Source organism: Gymnogyps californianus, chromosome Z (assembly GCF_018139145.2).
Source record: "Gymnogyps californianus isolate 813 chromosome Z, ASM1813914v2, whole genome shotgun sequence".
In the NCBI taxonomy this organism is placed as follows: Eukaryota; Metazoa; Chordata; class Aves; order Accipitriformes; family Cathartidae; genus Gymnogyps; species Gymnogyps californianus.
This window is the reverse complement of record NC_059500.1, coordinates 80,903,363-80,923,869: the sequence shown is the minus strand read 5'-3', so window position 1 is coordinate 80,923,869 and position 20,507 is coordinate 80,903,363. Positions and strand designations below refer to the sequence as shown.

The 20,507-nt window shown below is 40.6% G+C and overlaps 1 protein-coding gene across 1 annotated transcript in view; it reads right to left on the bottom strand.

Annotated features, from left to right (window-relative positions):
* LOC127027385 (elongation factor 2-like) overlaps positions 1-16,521 on the bottom strand; it is a 30,886-nt gene extending 14,365 nt beyond the window's left edge. The window contains 15 exon segments of the mRNA XM_050913075.1: positions 1,175-1,357; positions 1,773-2,126; positions 2,575-2,682; positions 3,179-3,312; positions 3,315-3,436; positions 3,693-3,888; positions 5,253-5,284; positions 5,286-5,389; positions 6,533-6,646; positions 7,129-7,234; positions 8,211-8,392; positions 9,639-9,850; positions 10,304-10,485; positions 11,164-11,378; positions 16,462-16,521. Of these exon segments, the coding sequence (XP_050769032.1) occupies positions 1,175-1,357; positions 1,773-2,126; positions 2,575-2,682; positions 3,179-3,312; positions 3,315-3,436; positions 3,693-3,888; positions 5,253-5,284; positions 5,286-5,389; positions 6,533-6,646; positions 7,129-7,234; positions 8,211-8,392; positions 9,639-9,850; positions 10,304-10,485; positions 11,164-11,378; positions 16,462-16,464 (2,247 nt within the window). The 5' untranslated portion in view covers positions 16,465-16,521.
* Positions 16,522-20,507: the final 3,986 nt, after the last annotated feature.

Sequence of the window (20,507 nt, the reverse complement as noted above, 5' to 3'; positions counted from 1 at the left end):
GCTTCACTCTCACTTCCAAGACATCTTTCAGAAGCTCTGCCTGCCTTCTCTGCCTCACACAGACTGTGAAGTTTCCAACTACTGTATATACTGACTGTACCGGATTGTAGTTTACATACACAAAGTGAGGCAAAAGCTCATATGCTCAGTGAATTACCTTCAGCGATCTTTGGGCACAAGAAAGCAGAGTCCTCTAGTGCTTTGTAATAAATGCATTTACTACAGGATGCAAATTTTATACAAACAGGATCTCACCGTACCCTTTTCGCATAACTCACAACATGGCTGACAAGCACTCTGATAAAAACTGTAGTTAAAAAACCACATTTGCTTAGAAACATACCACTAAGGCTGCAAAACTCCCCTGCTTTGTCACGATAGGTCTCACAAGTCATCGAGGTGAAAAAATTCTCCGTTTTGCTGTTTTGTCCTTACTCACGCTCATCATCTTCAGCCCTCACGGGTAAGACATTTTTTAAGTAACTGAGCTGGTAGACTTCCTGCCTACCACCCAGCACCGTAGTCTGGAATTAATCTTTAAAGCAGGTTTTAAGTCTTCCAATTGCTTTTAAGACAGTTAAGACAAATTGGTATGTGAATAGCTGTACTTGGTGATAAATAAATACTTTTAGCATGGAATATATTTTCCAGGCTCTTTCATGGAAGAATTTAATTTACCAAGAAAATCCAGTCATTCAAAGGGCAGAAGTTAATAACCTTTTTTTGATCTGTTTAAACATTAAAAACTAAAAAATCCTTGCAGCTCTTTCTGGTTATTGAGGATACCCATTGTTTGTCCTCCTCAATGTTTACAGTGACAGAAAGAAAGGAGGGGAAAAAAAACCCCAAATCATAACTTTCCCAAAGGTACTGGCAATTCATAAAGAACAGCATAATTCACCTCCGCACCTACATTTTGCTGTTTCCATTTAACCTTTTCCTAACTTCGGAATGAAAAATCTCTTCTCAAACAAAGTCTTTGCATCACTGATCTAAAGGACATAGAACAGAGCGATCATGGTTTCTTGGAAGAGAATGTGGAAACACGATTATATATCTATCCGTTGCATCTCTGTTGGCAGTGTTAGGTTAACGGTTGGACTCGATGTTCTTAAGGGTCTTTTCCAACCTAAATGATTCTGTGATCTCATATATATAATACCCTGTTGCATACCTGTATTTCTACCAGACAGATGGGCTCCATAAGCCTGGGTTGTGCCGTAAGAGTAGAGGCATACAGAACCCTCCTCGCAGTGGGAATGATTTGCCCACCACCACAGTGAATAGCATCAGCGTGCAGAGTGACATCATGGATATCAAAACGAACACCTCTCATGTTCTCCTCACACAAGACACCCTGCAGTATTAAAAGGAGAAAAACAAAGGTGTGATACTACTCAGAAGTTTCTAAGATATGAACCTTCATTTAGCAGGGTTCTGGCCTAATTTAAGTCACTCATGCTGATGCTGAACAGTTGTATTCGGACCAAGGCAGAGTACACTAGACACACACTAGTCCTTCTCAGAAGGACTCAAATGCTCCTCTAGCATTTGAGAGCTCATACTTGGAACAAGCATTAAAATACCCACAGACAACAATGTGTTCATTACATAGGCTGAGCGACATACATTCTTCAGTGGGGACAAATTCCAGCTAGCCCACTACCCTGTTCTTATCAGTTATCGACAGTTTCTAAAGATTTCACATGAACAGAGCTCAGACACATTTCAGTAACACAAGATACAAGTACAACATACAGAACTAAACTTACCTCTTTTGTAGCCCACTGGAAACCAGCAACAACACTGTCTTTGATTTCATTTAGATACTGGACACCTTTCGTGATGTCAACTAAGATATTTGGACCAGTACCATCAAGTCCAAAGCACCAAATCTTACGAGCCTCAGACACATCCCACTCATATTTCTCTGCCAGGTAACGCGCACGATGTTTCAGTTCTTGACAGGAACAGACTTCCCCTTTGTCTATGTCCTCTGCCAGGCCGTCAGGAAAGGGTCGAGCCTTCATATACAGCCTGTTGTGTTTGTTGGGAGATTTGGATAAGCACACTCGGCTTGACTCTTCACCAACTGTCTCACGGTAAGATACAACTGGGACTGATTTCTGTCAAGTAGATCAAAGACAAAAAAATTCCCGAGTACAAAGCTGATCATTTCCACATACCAATCAAATGCCATTCAAAAAACTGCGGCTTCTCCTCCTAAGGCAGTGTGTTAATGCCAGGTTCACTCAGTCATCCAGGCATGCTCTGCTAGCTTCAGCATGAGAAACAACAATATTTTCAGTAGCACATCTATGGTCACCATCATTGTTCAAGTCAGTTTTCCTGTTCATTGGATTTTCTTCACATCTCTGTCTTAATTCTAAGCTCCTTCAATGAACTAATAAAGAATTCCTTTTATTACTTAATTGGATGGTCTCCTACAAAGTTTCAAATTGCTTTAAGGAAGTTGCTCTAAGGAAACCAACAACAGCGGACTAAGATGGTATTTTCAAAGGTTAATATTTAGTCATATTCCATACGCTGCAGTCCACAAAAATTCTTGAATACCTTAATTGGAATACAAGCATGATCTTCTTCCAGAATTTTAAGGCAAATTTCTAGATGCAGCTCTCCTGGTCCAACAATGATGTGTTCACCAGACTCTTCAATAATACACTAGAAGAGGAAATAATAGAGAGTAAACATTTTAAGAATTTATTAGTATTAACAGAAACACACACAGACTAAATCAGAAAAATGTCAGATCCCAAGTATTCAGAAATTTAACATTGTCATCTCTATATTGTTTCCAGGAGTGCTCCAGAATGAATCTCCTCACCAACGAAACTGAGTACTCTCACATGAAACATAGTTCCTGTCCTACTGAGGTATTTGAGCATTAAAAAAAGTGTAAGGAAAAGTACTGCTCAAAAACCCAACACTAATTGCTGCAGAGTTTGTGTTTTTCCTCAGGATCTTCCTATTCAAACGCTGACTGAACTCATCCCTATTTATCTTGTGTTAGCTCATACAATCACAACTGAAAACTGTTTCGATCCTGCAGCCATGCCAGTAGATCATATAAAGAGCTCTCTGTGAATAAAGTGGAATGCTTTGGGTATTGCGCTGCAAACCAGTAGCTCTAAAGCTAAAACTTACAGCTAACACTCACCTGAACCATAGGATCAGACTTAGCCAGACGCTTTAGACCTTCAACTAGTTTTGGTAGATCAGCAGGGTTTTTTGCTTCAACAGCAACCCGTACAACTGGACTAACACTAAATTTCATCACCCTCATGTTGTGGCATGTTCAAATGTGGTAATGGTACCCGTCTTCACCAAAAACTGGTCAACACCAACTAGACCAACAATGTTGCCACAAGGTACATCCTCAATGGGCTCAACATAACGACCCATCATCAAAATGGTTCTACAAAGACAGAGGATGAGCAACAATCCTTGAATACCTGTTTTATCCCCAGTATTTCCAAAAAGCTAAGCCTTTTCACACAAAGGAAAATTGCCTATTATTTGCCTATCATCCCTCTGGATTACTGATTTTATTAAACAGGAAAAGACGACTCTTATAAAGAAATATAATCTTCATTTCATTAGGATCCCAAAAACTAAAAGCAAGCGTTTTTGCATGCATTGCTTTTCAAAAGAAATATAGTATTTCCATCTACCTTTGAATGGGTTTTAGGTAAAGATCTTCTTTCTTGCCAGGTGTGTAGTTTGGTCCCATGGTTTGAACTTTCTGTCCAGTAGGAACAATACCAGAGAAGACTCGCCCAAAGGCATAGAAACGCCCCTTATCGGATGTGGGGACCATTTTGGAAATATACATTATCAGAGGGCCTTTGGGATCACAGTTTTTGACACCTGCAATAAAACATATATCTGCATCAGGCACATTTTCTGTGAGACTTCAAAACTTAGAACTATATACATATGATTCCCAAAATTCAGTGAACCTTATTAACAGCTCCTCTCTTTTTCAGTTAGTAAAGGACAAATGTGTGCGGACAGATGAATTACAGCTATGGTAGCTATCAAAGATTCTTTGTTAAGGTAACAAATCATCACCACTGTTGTTTCTTTCAATACTGAGATGTCTGTTAGCACTTATTCCCTGCTTGCCCAAGCTTCCCTCTTCTGGTAGTAGGTTCCATGATATCACTAAATCTCTACTAATATGACCTAGTCCCAGGAAAACTTTTGAATAAGAGGGATTTAAAGATCCCCTGTAATCCATAAGAATCCAGAAGACAAAATACAGCACTCGAAGTTTGTGTCCTCAGTGATCATATGGATGATATGGTTAGAAGCAAGACCTCTATCCACAAGTCCTGTTCCGGTTTTGCAAGAAAGAGTTAACAGTTTATTAGAGGATTAAACACATCCGCCATCACAGACAAGCTTCTCTTCTGCTAATACTGGACTTGAAAATTACTTCCGATACGACTTATTTATTTCAACATTTGTGGATTTCTGAGGGAAGTGACAAATCTGCACAAATCCAAAAAATGCAGATCCTCTTGAAAATACTCAAGTTGATGATCGTATTACAAATGAATTCTTCAAAACTTAACTCCTTCCTATCAATGTCAGACCAACAGCCCTGTATCAGATTCAGCTATTTGCTCTTTATCTAGTCATGATCTCAGCCATACCTTCAGACAACTGAGAAATGGTTCCATTTTTTACCAGATTTTCATCTTCCACCTTTAAGGTTGAAAGTGAATCAGAGAACAGTAACAGCATGTCAGCTACCAGGGGACATGTTAGAAGTGTTTGAAAGTAAAGTATCGTGTTATGATTCTGACTGTGACTGAGGAGAAATCACAGGATTCACTAGGAGACCATAATCAAAGCTGCAGAGAGAATGAGGGTAATGAACTTGCTTGCTTCATCCATCTCTTACGGTATATTCAAAGGCTGGTACGTACCATATTCCTGCTCATCTCAACCACACGTTCTCTGAATTGAAAATAAATACAATGTGGTTTTACGCACATCAGCATCCAGTGCATAAGGACATAAAGCAAGTTTTATGTGTAGTGCCCCAAGGCTTTTCCTTTGCTTTCTGACTTTCTGTAATACCCTGCTCAACAGAGTCCCAAACTAGTAATTATCATTATAACAGAGAAACTTAATCCAAATCCATTTTAGGCAGTTTTACTCATCTGTGCACTAGGGGTGCTGTATTTTTGACAGCCCCTGGTAAGCTGGACATTTTTTTTTACCCATAGCAGCTTCATCATCAGGTGGCCCCTCAAAGAAGTTCACAGCGGTATTTTTGTGCTGTTACAGGGGAAGGTAGGTGAATGGTGATCATCTGAAGCAAGGCATCTCCAGCAGGCAGCCAGCAGCGCATCACCGCCTAGGGACCCAAAATTCACATTGTAATTAAAACTTGTCTCAACAAACTTAATAACCGACCCCCAAATAAACCTTTTGGATAGCATATAGAAGGCTACACCTAGGGATGCAATGTAAAAAGTCATGACAGCCATTTAAAATTTCCCTATGACTACTTAAATCTTGTTAAAGGCTATGAGTAAAATACTTATCTAGAACAAGCAATCTGAACATAACTGTATGTTTGAATTACTGAAAACCAGCACTCCTTGCATGCTTTTTTGCCTTGGGCTAGTGACTTATATTTCAACAGAAAGGTTAGGATTCTGGGATTATATTAAGCTCCTGAAATACAACACACATGTCCTTCTTTGCTGACAACAGATTACAACAGTAGAAAGAAAAAGGTCCATGAACAGTCATATTTTATGGCTGTATCTTCCATATATGGAAGATAAAAATAATGTTTTATTAAATCTCTGGCTGTTTGCCACAGTGATGTGGTTGGATTTCCCTTCTCCAGTAATTATTTCAAGAAGTTTCCACATGTATCCCCTGGGCTCCCTTTTCATGTGGGTTTTAACATACATGAGGAGAAGACGAGTTAGCACAGGAACTGGACAGTTTCTTAAAGTCTCTCCTCTTAACATTCAGTGCTGCACAGAAAGCGATCACGTGCTTTCAGACATTACTCTTCAAAAGGCTGACTAGAATTCAGCAGTGTTCTTGAATATATTGGAATTTGTGAGAGCCAACCAGAAACCACATTTCTGATTACACAGCCACAGCATACATGTGCAGCAACAGACACTTTGTATTAGCATTGCATTTACACCTTGAGAAGAGGGAGGGAGGCAGTGTTGGTGGGTTTTTTCATGTATGAAAAAAATTTTCTCCCTTAAATCAAAACAGGTATGTCTTTTGTATGCTGCAACACACTTAAGTCCTGTTATCTCTCTAGCAAATTCAGGGCAATACATTACCAAGCACCTTATTTCAAATCATGACATTCCTGACGCACAAATTAACCATGAACAGATTATAAAAAAACAATTAAGTTTCTGTGGATTTTAGAAAGACGTACAAGACTGTTCTCATTACACAGCCCAAGGGTAAGAAATGCAACCACACTGGCAATTCTAATGAAGCAGAAAGGCCAAGTTACCTTAAGAAGCAGTTTTCCCTCTTTATCTCGATCTTCAATGTCTAGTTTGATATCAAGTTTTTCTATTAGTTTGGCTGCCTCTTCCTTCTCAAAATTTATAATGGCATCAAAGATCTGAAAAAAGTTTATAGCAACCAGAGTAAGTAATACAACAGAGACAGGTTTTGCTTACTGTTTATCTTAAAACAAGTTGTACGTCTGAAAACCCTCTGGTTTCTCTGTTCTGGGCTTTTATTTGAGAAACTATTCGCAAAGATCATACAGCTCAAGATTTACAAGTTTATCAAATGTTTCTAATTACAAAGGAGATTCCAAATTCCTATCAGAAGAGGTTCACACACAAGACACACAAATCTTTAATCTAACGATATGCAGAATATGTTATTTCAGTGAACAGACCATTCAGATTTGCTGCCTTCTACTTCTGCCTTCTACCTTTTGCACATTGTTCTTATACTGCAGAATTTTTCTAGTCTCTACGTAAAGTATGGACCTACTTTGTAAGAGGGATGGCTTTCCCAAGAGCTAACCTGCTAAACTAAAAAAGGTCTCCCCTTAGGCCCTTGCAATCAAATCAAGACAAAGTGTTGCTTTACCTTAAAGATAGGATCTAGAACTAGCTGGCAAAATGTCCTTGGCAACTTCTTTCCATCTGGGCTGGTGGCTCATTTGCTGAATTTTCCAGTTGCTGGATCAAAATATCTAAAGAAGATGTTTACTTTTACTCATCCAGTTTGAACTTGAGGGGTATCCACTTTTCCTGCAAATTTCCACTTAGTTATTTTTAAAAGAAAACTTTGTGAAGTTTCACATTCAAGCAGAGATTAAAATAGCAGGAGAGTGGCTAATCCTTATCTGAATGTAGCAATAACTGTTAGATGTTTGGGGAGGCAAAGGATGGCTTTTTATTTGTTTAGGTTTTTGAGACTTTTTACCACACTTAAAAACACTGACTTCAACGTGCATTTTTAGGCTTTTACAGGGAACTAGGCACTGTAAGCAAACCTGTTGCCAAGAATTCTCTTACTCCACCCTGTTATCTATAACTGTCTTTTGAAGCCTTGCTAAAATCATTTAAATATCATACAAGATAAATCTTGGAGTACCCTATGAGCTAAATGAGTCAAGGTAGGTTAATTTATTATAAGGCATCAGAAGACGAGCAAATATATTGAGCTTTCACACATGTATAAAGCATTCAGTTAACAGCAAGTTGTGTACACCTCTAATAGGAAATTAACTCCGTCGTTTATGAGATACAATTTAAGGTGCATTAAATTCACAGAAATACTCATTGGTATCAAAAGACTGGATTTGGTCCATAATCTTGTGTTGTGTCTTAATTTCACCTATGCAGTTCAATAAAAGCATTTATGATCTGAAGTGAGGAGAGTGAATCTCCTCTCTCTGCTCTTACGGAGCAGGTTATCAGAACTCACCACAGAAGGCACATACAACATATCTGCATTACAAGCAATTGCCTTTCTCAGATACTTAAATATTTTTGTTGTAAGAGTTACAAACTCATGTCTCTAGCTTTCTAAGCTGCCTATGAAAGTTGAGTTTTACAGAAGCACAAACTCAACATGCACTGGTATGCATCACTGGTATCCTTGGAGTGTCACTGTGGTATCTAAGCATGTATCTACATTCATTCCATGCGTACCGTGCTACTTACTTATCACCCCAGAGTTTTTTCATCATATCTTCCACTTTCTTTGAACGCTCAACTGGAGGGAGTTGTGCTTTTTCAGCTTTGGCAGCAAATTTGGTTACATACATCTCAGCAAACTGCTTCAGAGTAAATGCCCAGCCATGCAGACCAGAGCCAAATCCAACAGTACCGATAACTGGATCAATCTTTAAAAGGGGAAAAAAATGAATGCATTTCACAAAACACTGATTTGAAATGTATGAATTGCTTTCAATGACAGGTAGGATCAGTAAAGATGCCAAATATTTTCTGAAACATAGAACAAGGAAATATTTCCCCTAAAATGGGTCTATTGAATATTACTTTGAAGCAAGAACCTTACTTTGTCCCACACAGTGGAAATATTTATAACAAAGGCTAAAATAAAAACTTCAGAAATATATTTGTAAAGTGCTAAGTAGGATTTGGAGGATTATGACTTTGTAAAGAATATTAACTGAATTGTTAGTGAACTTTCTCTGGAAATTAAAATATAGGTGGCTGACTTACGAATGGCTGAGATTCATGGAATATAAGAATCAGAATACAATCCTAGCCGAGAGTCCTTTCTTCCAGTAACTAGATTAAACTGCAGTCAATTTTAGCCATAAAACAAGCTAGTGCAGGACGATCACATTTAAACAAAGGGAACAAGGTCTGAAAACTCTGGTGAGAAGGTCTGTCTTGTAGCTATTTGGTGGAAAAAATAATATCTGAAGCAGCCTGATTCTGACAATTCCTTACTCTAAGAGCTGGACCACCAGAGAAGACTTGCAGTTGACTTCATTTTTTTATTTTACAATTCTCAGCTGCAATACAGCAAATACTATTTGTCTTTCTAGTTTCAAACCATCCTTCCAGAGATATGCAGCGTACTATGGATATAATTACTGGTAGAATAACAGAGATCTACATCTTCAGATCAGAAAAGAGTAAATTAAATGTCTTATCAGTCAGGAACAGCAGAAAGGCCATGTTTCTTGTTGTGTAAGTGACATAAGCAGCAAAGTCAGGCACAGAAAGCTAATCTTCTGGCTTCTGGTCCTTTGCCTTAAATTTCACATCATAGCTTCCCTTCAGCAGTTTGCCCCAGGCAAACGTCTGACATTTGATGTTTGAATGACACTGAGCAACTGGCTTGAGGTTACACATTTTGTTAGTGAGAAAGTATCACTAGAGGATGATCTGCTTTGTGAATTCTCTCCTCTCTCCTAGTTGCTTTCGCTCCCCAGTTGATTGGTCTGAAATAATATTCCCAACAGAAAAAGCGGGGGTGGAAGGCGACTGAAGAATGGCTCCTTCAGGTTGGCCAGAGATCTGAACTGCCATAAATGTATGCCATTGTTTCCTATCAAGGCTGGTGTTCTCCAAAACAGGATTTCAACCACAGCAAAGTTTTAAAGTTTTCTTTACCATAATATTACCCGTTGGTCCAGTTTCACCCTCTCTGTAGGTGGAAATGATGACATTGACATTTTCCACAATACGCTGAAATGTCTGGTGAAGTTCCTCAGGCTCCAGCTGCAATTCCAGCAAAGCACGATCCATTTTGTTCATCATCAGTACTGGTTTGATACGTTCTGCAATAGCCTGCCGCAGAACAGTCTCTGTCTGTACACAAACCCCTTAAAAAATAAAAGCACAATTAAAATATGCATTATATATATGGACAAGATCTCTAATCTACTTTGTACAGTGGTGACTGGAAAATTCAATCTGGGAATTTGGTGGTAGTCTCGGTGCTCCCTGAAATTGTCATTACTCAGTTGCATGTACCACTCCATTTTCTAACTGAAGGAGAAGAATGACAGGCAGCTCCACTCCCTAGGATTTTACTGAAAGATTGACTTTATTTCCTCAGTTACTCTGCATTCAACCCACAAGCTGGATACAAAGTGGATATAATCCTCTAAGATACAGGAAAGGCCATGGGCTAAGACTGCGAATCAGAATTCATACCATTAGAGGTTAAACTTTCAGAGAAAGAAGCTTCTTCCATCATTCATGATTTTTTTTTTTTCTTAAGAGAAAGAAAATAAAATACACTGAGGTCTTTCTAATTAGAAGAGCATGCTTACCCGAAACACAGTCAACCACAACAAGGGCACCATCAGTGACACGGAGAGCTGCTGTAACTTCAGAGGAGAAATCAACATGTCCAGGGGAGTCAATTAAGTTAATAAGAAAACCTGAACCATCCCTACACTGTTTGATGAAGGCCAAGTCGTTGTCCGAGAGTTCATAATACATAGAAATTGCCCTGTAAGAGAAGACAATTCATTTTAATAATTTAATAATGTTTCATAATTTGCTGATTTTAAAATTTGCATTGGTCAGGCAACTATACCTGCTCTATGTGCAAATATTTCTTGATGTACTTAAAGGAAAAACCACAAGAAGACTTCAATATTTCAATTTATAAAGTTCTTAGGATCTAAAATTCTGCTTTGGGTGTAATTAATTTTTATTCTTATCCAAAATCAACACCTCAGGACAGTAGTCAGAGCATAATATCACTGTCAGACACTTGTAGAGTCATGCTCCAAATCACTTTACAACTTAACTTTGCAGTTGCAGACATCAAAGACAGAGGTAATAATAAGATACAGCCCACCACAGTGGCTTGGAGGAACAGGGTATTAGTCTGTAAGCAATCCAATAAAAACAAAGGTTACTACTAAGAATCTTTCTGAAAGCATCTTTCTCCATAGTGAGAAGCAGGTAAGAATGGTCGCTAAATATCACTTAAAAGCTCTACTCCAATATTGCCCAGATTGCACTCTGAAGACTGTGAACTTCTGTTCTGTAATGCACAACCTGATTCACATGTCAACTTAAAAAAGATCTGCCAAGATGCAAGGCTTTGAGCAAACCATTTTTCTCTCTTCAGATTAAAAAGAAAGAAAAAAAAAAAAGAAAGATACAAACAAATTCTTACGTAGACTTGATTGTGATACATCTTTCTTGCTCATCTTTCCGTGTGTCTGTGATTTGTGTTTCTCCGGCTCTGGCTGAAGCAATGATGCCCGCTTTACACACCAAGGAGTCTGTCAAGGTTGATTTGCCATGATCAACGTGAGCAATCACAGACATATTCCTAATATTGGACTTCTTGTCCATGATTGCTTGGATCTGGTCTACTGTGAAATTCACCTGGATGTGGGATGAAAAAAAAAAAAGAAAACCAGCTATTGCTTCCTTTTAAACTATACAAATGCCTACGTGAAATTTTGAACTTTCCCTATTTGTTATTAAATTCACAATCTAAAGAAGAAATGAAGTTGTTCATACTTTTAAGCTTAGTATTACAAATAGTTGTTCCCATTCTTGGCATGTTTTTGCGCGTACGAAGAGTGGAGGCATAACTTAAAACACAGCTCAGATTTCGTACCACAAAATGTCAACTACCACAAAAATGAAGAACCCATCTGCAGAGACAGAACAGCTCATCCCTGCCAAATGTTACAGGAGGGTTAGCGCACACAATTGCAAGCTGCAGCTCTCGTCAGAGCTTCCGCACACATCCTTCTCCTCTCCTCCCACCACTGCCCCTCACTTTGCCAAGTCTTCCTCCCACATCTGCTCTCCATCTCCCATAGCTTTTCAGGTGAGCCACTCTTCCTGATTTCCAGAAGAGGCTGGGTCTTCTCCTTTTGTAGCCAATATACCAGTTCTAGAAACTGGTGGTCCGGCTCAGTTAAAAACCTCTTTAAAGACTTTAATTAGCCAAGTGCAAAATTTTTAGAGCCCCTCTCACAAATGACATGCCAGAAAGAAATTTTTCTTCTTTCCATAATTCTTCTATCTCTTGCTGAGAACAATTCCCCTCCTTCAATTTGCAGAAAAAAAATCTTGACCCTCAGAAGCCCTGGTAATTATCTATTAAACCCACGACAACTTAGCAAGGGAAGATGAGATCTTACTAATCTCGGCCTATCTCATTCTGTAATAAGAGTCACCTGTAGGTCACAGGAGTGCAGTTAATGTGGTTATTCTTGCAAATCCCTTTAATGCACGAAGTGCTTCATAGGGACATGGAAAAAGACAGAATTGGGAGGAAAAAATGATGGGGAATATTAAACAAACAAACACAAAAATCACATACCGCATCAGTAGTTTATACCTGTTGCTCAAGTGAAGAAAAATATACCATAAGAAACACTTAAATAGGTTCCTCATCTGTGTTTGAGTTGCAAATGACACAGAAATAACGAAACATGCATTTCTATTGCTACACCAACAAAGGTTTCTAACAGCCTGGGTCTTAATGAGTGCATTGATGAGTGCATTAATGAGTGCATCTGTCTTCTTGCAAGGATATTAATTAAAAAAAACCCCAAACCCAGCTCAAAATATAATTATATGTAGGAGACAAAACAGGGTTTTTTTTTTACATGGAGAGATACACTTCTGATATGTATGATATTACAGCATATTCTCATACTAACTTTGGATCTTCAGTTCAACTTTTTCATTATATATTTTCTCGAGAAAATGGTTCTTACTAAAAAAAGGAATACTTCTAATTAAAACAGCCAAGTTCTTTTTAGAGATGAGAAACATCCAAACTCTGGCCCGTTCCGCCCAAAATGTATTATTTCCCAACTCTCCCCTACATTTATAGTTTCTTTCCTACCCCGAAGTCTGCAATGGAGAAAACAACCAACCCACCCCCTTTTTTTTCTGCTAAAGAAAATTTAGTACAAACAAGAAAATTTTTAGAGTATGCTTACGGTTTTGGCTGTGATCTGCCTCAAATGAAAGCACTTAATTTCTGAATTTGTTCTATTAGGTTATTCTTCAGTTTAATAAAAACAAATGATATTTCTTTTCTAGAACCTTCTAGGGTGTCCAGGCATCCAAAGTCTCACTCACAGCAAAATTTATAGACTTCTTCTGAGACCTTGAAATATTTCTTTCTTCTCTTTCTTTTCCATTTAAACAGCACCACTACTTTTCTATTTTTATCGTTTTCCGTGTTTTTAAATTGTGCTCTGCTAAAAAAAAATCAGTACTTTTAGCGAGAATTAAGTATAGCGCTAAATCTGTGCTATATACACTTATTTCATAATGTAAATAAATACTTAAGTGTTGAGAAGTATACCTACCTGCTCTTTGTATTTGCTAATTATACACTTTCTTAATGGAACAAGTGAAATTTACTGCAGACAAATATTTAACTAGCACAGATATCACATTTTGAACTGAAACCTGTATTTTTTCCATTGTCTCCACGTTTCCAATACATTTATATACACAGGCTACAGTGTAGTTTTCTTTTGGGGCAAGGAGCAGAGATGACCTTAACAGTTTATTTCTTCCTCATATTTTAAGCATACAGGCCTCCTATGCATGTCCATTTACATTAATTCTAAATGTAAACTTCATGCACGTGTTCCTCCAACAGGACTGGATGTTTTCCTAGGGACTGTTGAAGCTATTCATACAATCTGAGAAAGGATGGTATTAGAGTTGTAAAAACCTTGATTTGTGCCTAAAAACAATGGAGCCTTGCTCTCCAGCTGGGATAATTATGTCCCAGTATTACAAAAGTAGAATGAAAACAGATACACGGAGTGACCATTATGCAAGACACGGATGTAAAATGTTAGTTTTATGGGTTTAGTTGCTTAGTGTTCAAGAAGCCATTAATATATTACTATTACTTTGTGGTGGAGCTGGAGCACCTTGGGTTTGAGATGGAAAAGAATCATTAAGTCATGGTGAAGGAAAGGAGAGCCAAGAAGCACAATGAGAGAAGAGCAGGGTCAGGCAGTACCCGGGTGGGAGGTGGGGGGTAAGGCAAAGGACAAGGGAAATCTACAACCAGGTTTAAGGGATTAGACGGCCTGTGGGACCCAAAGCTCTACAATATTGTACCTCAAAAGAAGTCATCACAGTCAAGGAGGTAAAGAGGCAGGCCTCCATAAGTGACCTCAAAGCTTCTGCTGCCAAGTCTCATGGCAAGCCAATACCAACAACATGAACATATTTTTATTTCAGACTTTCCATCCTTTTGCTCAAAAACAAGACTGAATCCCTTCCCAGAAGCTGAAGGTCCAGTGCCTTAGATATTACAGCATTAGTACTTTTTGCCAGGCCTACAACAATATAACACACCTGGGCATGAAGCTTTCAGCCTGTAGGAAGTTAATGCTGAGAGCCAAGTTCAGGTAAGTGGCACTCCTTTATTATTGTTTGGTTCCTCCCTTCGCCTAAATGAGTATTTTTACGAGCTTAACACTGCTAGCTCACTTTTAATTCACTTTGTTATATCATGGCAGCTGTTCTTGTTAATATAACCGGGTAAACCATTCTTAAATTTCTGCTAATTAGCTAGTTAATAAAATACAGTATATTAGAAAAGATAAAGAGCTCAGTTCAAGCATTAATATTAACATCTTACCAGGCCTTCTGGCAGGAACTTCAGGATTATGTGTTAATAAGTGCTATCCACTTCCAAACATTTTATTTACCACTTGATTTATACAAATGCCAAAACAGAGTTTACCATATGCGCTGTTCTATAAGAGACAGAGGCACTGGCATCACAATTTTTTTTGGTCATAAATACAACTGAAAACACAAAGCCAGATTAAAAATTAAGAGCAACTTTAATTTTAAATGTTTTTCATTAAAGAGCTGTTACAGAGTTTCTGTTCTGCTATCACAGACAGCAACCGGATCAAAGTTACCTTGCTATGAAATGCTTGCTGCAGAGGGGTTAAGGTCTTCCGTGTGCAACAGCAAGCAAAAAATGAAGGAGATTAAAGTAGTACTTGTAGAAGGGAGAAACACCACCGCTTTGTTACAAGCAGAACATCACTTTTGCCAAAACCCTCAAGCTTCATGGCCACTACAGCCAGAAAATGACCTTGCTCCTTTTAACTATGGCATTACATCATTTGGGTAGCCCATACTGCAGTGTTGCTTATCCCTGGCTATCAGTAATGCCTCCAGAGCAGACTGCCTTCCTCTTCTGCAGGGCATCTCTTTCTCTTAAAGATGATCAAATTCTTGTTGTAACAAACCATTACATAGCTTCAATTCAGAAATACATATTCTAAAAACAAACAAAAATGAAAACACTTATTGAAGCTGACATAGGTAACTAGAATGTCCATTTCAGTAAACAATAATACTTATACAATGAAAGATTACAAGAATTTAAAAAAAAAAAAAGGAAAGGGTTTCAATAGCATTAATCATCAAGAAATGCAAAGATGTACAAGCACCTGTTTATCACAGAAACAGGCTGGTAAATTCTGATTCATTAGAATAAAAAGAGACTCAAAACAGGTGAAACACATTACCAGAACTGCAGTGATTTAAAGTAACAGGGCAGGCTTGCTAAGGGGAAAAATAAATTAAAAACAAAACAACACAACCCACCCTGCACTGTTTCTAACAGATTGATTTCCCTGAGAAAATGCTGCTGATCTGATTCAGGTCAGACCATCCTTCCTCAAGAGCAGTGCAGTGCAGCACTGTGCAATACATATATTCACACATACGCATAGCCTTTTCCAAGCCTCACTGGAAGCAATGCTTTTGTCGCCTATCCTTATAAACACTGATGATCAGGATTTAACCCCAAAGCTTACACTTGAATTCCCTACACATGTCGGTGGGCAAAACGTACAGAAACATTCAAATCCGTGACCTACACTGACAAGCTGCACTCCCCATACCTGCAAAAGGAGGAGAAAAGAGAGATGCAACGACATCCTCCCTGCACCTGGTACTGTTCTAATAAAAGAGCATGGCGGGGATAAAAACAAATAAAAAAGCTCAGCAGTGCCCCAGTCCCACAGCCGGGTGGAAAGGGAAGCGGCCAGGACTGCCTCAGCGCTAGCGGGCACCGCCGCCTCCCCGGAGTCCTGTCAGGACCGGGAGGGCGGGAACCGCCTCCCCCCCTCCTCGGCCAGCCCCCAGGGCTGAGAGAGAATAAGGAGAAACTCCTGAAAAGTATTATGCTCCGGCGAGAGCCAGCGGGGCTGCTCCCACCCGCCACTCCTTTCCCAGCCCGCTGCGCCTGACAGGCAGCGCTGTGACAGGCACGGCGAGAAAGATGGCCGCCCACGCCCCCCCTCTCCGCCCCGTCCCCGGCAGCTGCCCTCTGTTAAGGCGCGGGCAGAGCCCCGGCTGCCTCAGAGCACCGCTGTGGGTCGGTGGCTTGGCGGCCCCCCGGGTGGCACCGCGCCTGGCCCGGCCTCCGCCCCGCGGGAGCACTCACCATCGTGGCGGATGGCTCCGGATCCCACCTGCCGCCGCCGCCTCAGCCGGGCTGCGGGAGGCGGGAACGAGCCGAGATCAGCTGTTGCTGGGCTCGAACATCTCCCCCCGCCGAGCGCTCCTCAGCTTGGCCGACGCCCGTGGTGTGCTGAGGGGCGGACGGCCTCCCCTCACGGCGGCGGGGCCCGGGGAGGGGGCGGGAGTCCCTGCCCCGCTTGGCCGCCGCCTGCTCCCGCCGCGACCCTTCCCCGGAGGTGAGCTGCCCGCTCCCGCTGCGAGCCTCCCGGCCGCTCCTCCTCGGAGCTCTTTCCCAACGGTGGCCCGGGCCCCTAACGCCGCCATGACCCCCAGCCATCGCCCGGTCCCCAAGGGTCTCCCGCGTCCTTCAGAGGGGCAGCGGCTCCCGGGGTAGCGGGAGGGGACGGGATCCCCCGGAGGGCGCGGGGAGGCGGTGGCAGGCTGGGGCTTATGGTGTCCCTGGGTTCGTGAATTCTCCCGTGATAGCCCCGTGGCTGCGGACTCCAGGTTACTGCGTGCTGTGCGGAGACGGAAGAGAGTCCCGACTGCGGCCATCACGCTGGTTCTCCGCCACTCGTTCAGGCTCGGTCGGCGCTCAGGGCAACGTTAGGTGGAGCCCCGTCCCTTCCCGCGGGAGGGGACGCCAAGGCGGCCGTGGTGTTTCACCGCTCTGCTGCTGCGAGGGCCGCCTGAGAGGTTTTTCCCTCTGAGGAGGTTTAGTGGCAGAGCGGCAGGTTTGATTGCTTGCTTGCTTTGAACAGGTAGTCAGGCTCGGTGCCGTAACCCCTTATTAGTTACTTTTAAAAACCAGGTTAAATGACTGATCGGTTCCCTGTTGAAACGCGAAGGTGACGTCGTGTCCCTTTAAAAACAACTTGCTGTCATGAAAGACACGAAAGTAATAACAGCGCTTCACATTTTTAATACAGACTTTCAGCTGAAAAGGTCTTTTAGAAATATTAGGTAATTAAATTGTCAAGCGCAGAGTGAGCGCATGAATGTCTCCGCTGAAAGCACCAACTTCTGGGATCAAACTAAGGGAAAATTTATACAGTAATACTTCCTAAGAATTGAAGATCAGAAAAGAAGACTATCAAATCAAACTATTATGCAAGCACATTATTATATGTAAAGCATGATGGATGGAATAAATGGCTGTATCAGCCATGCAGAATGAATGGTCCTTTTCAGAAACTGCTTCCAGCCTCAAGCGTGGAAAAATACTGTCCTGTTACTTTCAACAGAGCTTCTGCCCAAGGAGAACTTGCAGGATTTTACTCAGTTAGATAAAGTGTAATACAATCCAATACATTTAAGATATCAAAATAGCAGGAGCAAGCACTCAGGAAGGAGCAGGAAGTGGGAATGTGATTAGGAAATTCTGACCTGTAGGGTTTTTTTTTATTAAACAGCAATTTCAGTGGTCATAAATTGCCAGCAAGACTTCAGAATTACACGTTGCCTCAAAGGCATTACTCGTTTTATTAAAGAGCAGGTATTAGTTGCACCCATACTCCTCAAAGCGATACTGTAACAGAGGAAAAGCTAGATATGAGAGCTCCAGACCTTCTTCGGCCAGATGCTTAGCAACTTCACATTGAATAGGCTGTAAGCCCAATGCGTTTGCTGCCTTGTCAGTACCTGTATTCAAAACAAAATAATCTATTTGACCAAAGTCCTTTACTTGGCCAAGAAAGAAAAAAGCTGAGAGCTTCTTGCCATTCAGCCCCTGTGACTTTACACATGCTGTTTTATTCATCTCTTTTCCCTGAACAAGAGGAAATGTTCACCAGATACTTTGCTGGCAAGCTTTTTCTACCCAAAGGCTCATTTTTCTTTTAGCGTATCTGCCAGGGGTTGTGGAGCAGACATCAAATAGCTTCCTTTAATCAACCTGGTTGTGTCACAACAGAGGAAAAGCACTGTTGTTTTGTTCTGAAGAGCTGGGCAGCACTTGTATGGACTTCCTTATGCAGACTGAACTTCAGCTCTGTGCACAGTTCTCTGTCAACATGGAGAGTTCTTTCTGAAGACTCGATGGCTGATTACAAAACCAGCTTTTCCTCGTGCCTGCGTGCATGCGCACAAACAATTTTAGGACCGTTTTGCACAGCTGGTGCTCAGCCATGATCCTATAAGTATCATTGAAATTAACTTAATTTTCCTCTGTCTTTTATTGCATTCCAACTTATGCCAATCTGTGCAGGAAAACAAGTCTTACAGAACTGTTGAAAATTTTCCAAATTAACAGGCTCCCTGAAAAAAACCCTCAGTGTTTACTGCCTTGCCATCTTCATGGGTATTTTATTTTTTATACGACCTCCTTTCCATTTAAAAATGACAACACTTACACAAAGTATCTTTCAGCCTGTACACTATCTACAAAAATCTTCTTACAGGTGCTAACCATTCCACTTCCCACATTTTTTTTTTTACAAAGAGCACTGCCTTCTTTTGTATTTCTGGAACTATTACTGTCATTCTCTCCTCCACAGCATCACCTCCAGCCATGGATATGGAGAGTGCTGTACTAAACCCCTTCTGGTTGTATCTTCAGTAAAACCAATCAATAGAGTCAACTAAATTGTGCCTGAAGAATGAAAATTGTGCCTATAGAAACAGCTCAGCTCCAGGGCTGTGTGCTGTTCAGCACACATTTTAAGGGCATAAGTGAAATTGAAGTGATACATTATTTTTGTACCTGCCTTCTGCACTGACTTGAATTTTTTTCATATGCTGTGATATGCCTAGGGCATCTAAAATGATTTCATGTAAGTGATTAGTTGTTCTGTGTTTAGAGCAGTGTAAACAAGAGTAGACTCTAGCAAATTTTGGAGGTTTGGAAAAGTTTGAAGAGAGGTTTGTAAAAGTGTACCTGAGGCTTCACATGAAAAGAAGTTGGTTCAAACTGTACCCGGTATCGCTTCACCATTGTATTGAGGGTACAAAGAGCCAGAGTCCTTATTCAGTAAGATGTATTGGAACAGGAAAAAGATTGCTTTGCTAGTTAAAACCTGTGCGGCAGGAGAAGCCATGATGGAACAGGAGGAGCCATTTCCTGCTTCCAGTGTTTCTCAGAGTTTTTAATCCATTTTCACTTACCCTGTTTTGCTCTGGATCCACTCTTTCTCATACACCTGCAGAAGTTTTTCCTGTGAAGTGCCTGATGCACTTTGGTCTAGATTCTGCTTTCTATTCAATTCAGATAGATTTGGCTTGCTCTGTAATGCATGGAATACTTGGTTTTCCATGGCTGCAACTGAGCCAAATGGTCCCATTGTCTATACAAATTAATTTTGACGACATTCAGTGGTTTAGAGGATGAGTGTTATCAAAGGTTATTTGTACGTGGACTTTGTAGACAGGCAGGACCTTCTCTGGCTATCATCCAGGTTAGCCAAGCAGAAGGCAGCTCTGACCTGAAAGCCAGATAGCCCATTTGGTCTGGTTTTGAGCTAATAATGTCTGTCTTTTCTCAGGGAGCATGTTAATTCAGGGGTGCTGCTCCATTATCATTACTGTATAGCTTCCACGCCGGTGTTGCCTCAGATCTTGAGAGTTTCGAGTGCATCTGAAGAGCTCAAGTCTGCCTTTGCCTGCTTGTATATAGGATTTTCCCCAGAATAGTTCAAGTTTGAACCCTGACTGGATAAGAATGGCATCACCTTAGCCAACAACTTAGCTTGTTCTGTAAATCCAGGGTCTTATTTGTGTGTTGTTCAAATGTATTGACTAAAATATTTTCTCATTTGCAGTATTAGTACTGTTAAGACACCGCAGTTAACCGAGATCGATCTGTAGCCTATTTGTTTTATTTACCAATCGCACTTCTCTAAACCTACCATTAACACCTCTGAGGGGATCGTCTGAAGGCAGCAGGTTTATCCATGTTTCAGTAGGTTACCTATTTGGATCCGATTTCTAGTAATGATGCATGAGAAGAAAAAAATGCAACTTTATTACTAAGCCACTCTACAACAAAAACTTTCACTGTTGTAAGATGCCTGATGGGGCAACTGTTTCTTTACA